This window comes from Homarus americanus, unplaced genomic scaffold (genome assembly GCF_018991925.1).
Source record: "Homarus americanus isolate GMGI-L3 unplaced genomic scaffold, GMGI_Hamer_2.0 scaffold57185, whole genome shotgun sequence".
Taxonomy (NCBI): Eukaryota; Metazoa; Arthropoda; class Malacostraca; order Decapoda; family Nephropidae; genus Homarus; species Homarus americanus.
The window spans coordinates 24451-27471 of NW_024717524.1; the positions used below are offsets into that span (position 1 = coordinate 24451).

At 47.8% G+C, this 3021-nt stretch overlaps 1 protein-coding gene across 1 annotated transcript; it reads left to right on the forward strand.

The window, feature by feature from the left end:
- The first annotated feature begins 568 nt into the window (after nt 1–568).
- On the forward strand, nt 569–1360 carry LOC121858908 (collagen alpha-2(I) chain-like). The gene is made up of 2 exons (XM_042355561.1): nt 569–685; nt 890–1360. The coding sequence occupies exons 1-2, from the start codon at nt 569–571 to the stop codon at nt 1358–1360; spliced, it is 588 nt and encodes a 195-aa protein (XP_042211495.1).
- The last annotated feature ends 1661 nt before the right edge of the window (nt 1361–3021 follow it).

Consider the following 3021-nt stretch of genomic DNA (forward strand, 5'->3'; position numbering starts at 1 on the left):
TCAGTGAGGGGTGTGTGAGGCAGCGTAGTAGTGGCAGATAGTGAGTGACCTCAGTAATCTTGACCACCTCAACGGGGACGACCCTCTAAAATACGACTCGCGGATTACGGCCCCCTTGGGAAACGAACCACTTGCAGACGACGACTCACGAATAAACGGAACGACTTACCGAAACGTTCCACCACAACAACTGATACGACCCTCACGAAAAACGACCCTACGGAAACGACCCTACTAGCAGACGGCTCACCCACGGGAATAAGTCCATCGTCGTTGTTATGTGATAGAGCAGCAGCAGTGTTGTCGTGCGCACCAACATCTGCGTGATGGTCGTGTCGTCGTCCACATAAAGAGCTGTGTGTATTTACAGTGTGTGATCTAGAGTGTGCCACCCCCATATCGCGCGTGGCGGCAGTGACTCAGTCGACAACAAAACCCACGAAAAGTCAGTCTCATCCACCCACTGTTGATTCAGAAGAGTGAGTCTCAGTGAGTCTCTTCTCTCTTTCGAGCTGGTGGGTTCAGTGAGTGAGTGAGTAGATGAATAGTGAGTAAAGTGTGACGCTAGATGGTGAACATGGACGGTGAGGCGCTCAAACCAGAAGCCTTCCTTACCACGGCCACCACCGCCACGCTGGTCGCGCCGCGGAGTCCTCCATCGTACCCCAAGGTCGCTGAAGCTACGGTAGGTACAACTCTTATGTTTCTTAGGTCACGGAGTTAACCTGGGGCATCCCCAGGGATAACGGGGGGAACCTGGGGCATCCTCGGGGCAGAGGGGTGACCTGGGGCATCCCCAGGGATACAGGGGGAACCTGGGGCATCGGGGCAGAGGGGGAGCCTGGGGGCATCCCCAGGGATAACGGGGTCAACCTGGGGTATCCCCAAGGCTCCCGGGGAAAACCTGGAGCATCCGCAGGGATCACGGGGGGAACCTGGGGCAGAGGGGTGTCCTGGGGCATTCTCGGGGCAGAGGGGTGACCTGGGGCACCCTCGGATCACGGGGTCAACCGAGGGCATCCTCAAGGGACACGTGGACAACCTGGGGCGTCCTCAAGGGTCACGGGGGCAACCTGAGGCTCACTCTGGGCAGGGGGGGCATCCTCTGGCCACGGGGTCAACCTCGGGGCACGAGGTCACCCTGGAGCATCCTCGGGGCACAACGTCAACCTTGGGCATATTCGGGGTACGAGGTCAACCTGGGGCATTCTCGGGGTACGAGGTCAACCCGTGGCCTCCTCGGGGGTCACGGGGGCATCCTCAGGGGTCGATTCAGATCATCTTCATGAGGTCAGAGATCGAACTTATACGTCACATGACCAACCAGGTGCATCACTTAAGAGGTCACAAGGTCGAGTAAGGACCGACATGAATGACGACAGTTTTTTAAAGGTCAACTCAGGTCCTCAGGTCATGGTGCTGATAACTAAGGTCACTCCGTCGACTACAGGGATCCACCGTGTTGGATCAGGTCATGTTCAGTGAGTCAGAAATATTGATGGAATATTCAGACTAGTTTAGCTCACCTCTTTCTGGTCAGACGCGCCACTTAGGTCATGTTTACGGTGTAGGTCATGCCTGTTAGGTCTTGGTCACATCGGTTGGGGTCAGGATCTCAGGGCAATACGTCAGCTTGAAGATGCCCTGAGGGGGTCCTGAGGCGGGGTTAAGCGTTAGTCGTCAGTTTGGTCCTAGTTTTAAGGAACCCCGGTGTTAATGGACTTTATTTCTAATGGACCCCAACCCTAATGGTACGGTTAGGTTAGGTTTAGTTACGTTTAGTTTCGTTACGTTTAGTTTGGTTAAGTTAGGTTACGTTTAGTTTGGTTTGGTTAGGTTAGGTTTAGTTAAGTTAGGTTACGTTACCTTGAAGTTGGATAGATTAGGGTAGGTTAGGTTAAGTTATGTTAGATTTAGTTAAGTTAGGTTATGTTTGGTTAGGTTATGTTTGGTTAGGTTATGATGTGGTAGATTATGTTAGCTTAGGTTAGGTTGGTTAATGTTCTGATATAGTATTGCTGTTTACTTTGTTTTGTACAGGTTCGGAACATGCGTGAATACGGTTCATAGCTCGTGTGAATCAGGTTCGATACATGCGTGAAAAAAGTTCATAGCTCGTGTGAATCAGGTTCGATACATGCGTGAAAAAAGTTCATAGCTCGTGTGAATCAGGTTCGATACATGCGTGAAAAGGTCCATAACTCGTTGAATCAGGTTCGGAACATGCGTGAAAAAGGTTCATAACTCGTGTGAATCAGGTTCGATACATGCGTGAGAAAAGTTCATAGCTCGTGTGAATCAGGTTCGATACATATATGAATCAGGTCTGAAACACGTATGAATAAGGTTAAAACTCGTATGAATCAGATTTGAAACACGCATGAATCAGGTTCGAAACTCATGAATTTTATAGGAAAGTCGTATATGAATCGGTTTCAAAAGACGCACGAATCAGGTTCAAAACACGTATGAATCGGGGTCCAAACACATTTATTTTCTGTCAGGAAGTGTTTAAAAGTTTTCCACCTCAAACTGTGGGAAGGGACAGCCTCTAAACTACCGTATATACAGTCTTACTACAATTACGGCGCCATTTTAACCTTCATATCTGCCATAATGTAAGTTAATTAGATAATTTCTCATATATCAAGTTAGGAGGAAAATTTATCGTAAGAACCTTTGAGACTAGCGGCCCACATCATCAGGCGACCGGGAGACATTTCTATTTTTTTCTCTGTACAAAAACGCGAAGATTTTTATTGTCCTTGTCGTAAATGTAACTTGAGTACTACATTACTAATTACTTTATGGAAGTTGTGTTACTATATGGATGTTACAGTGAACCAGTGATATAATAATGCAGTGTTTAATTGATTTAGTGGAGTTTATTCTGTAGTGATAATAATTTTAACTTAATTTTTAAAATCCTCGACAAAATATGTACAGGGGTGGAGAACATGATACTTTGAGCTGGTCACCCCGTATATAGATGATTCAGTCTGGTGATTTAGTGATGGAGTG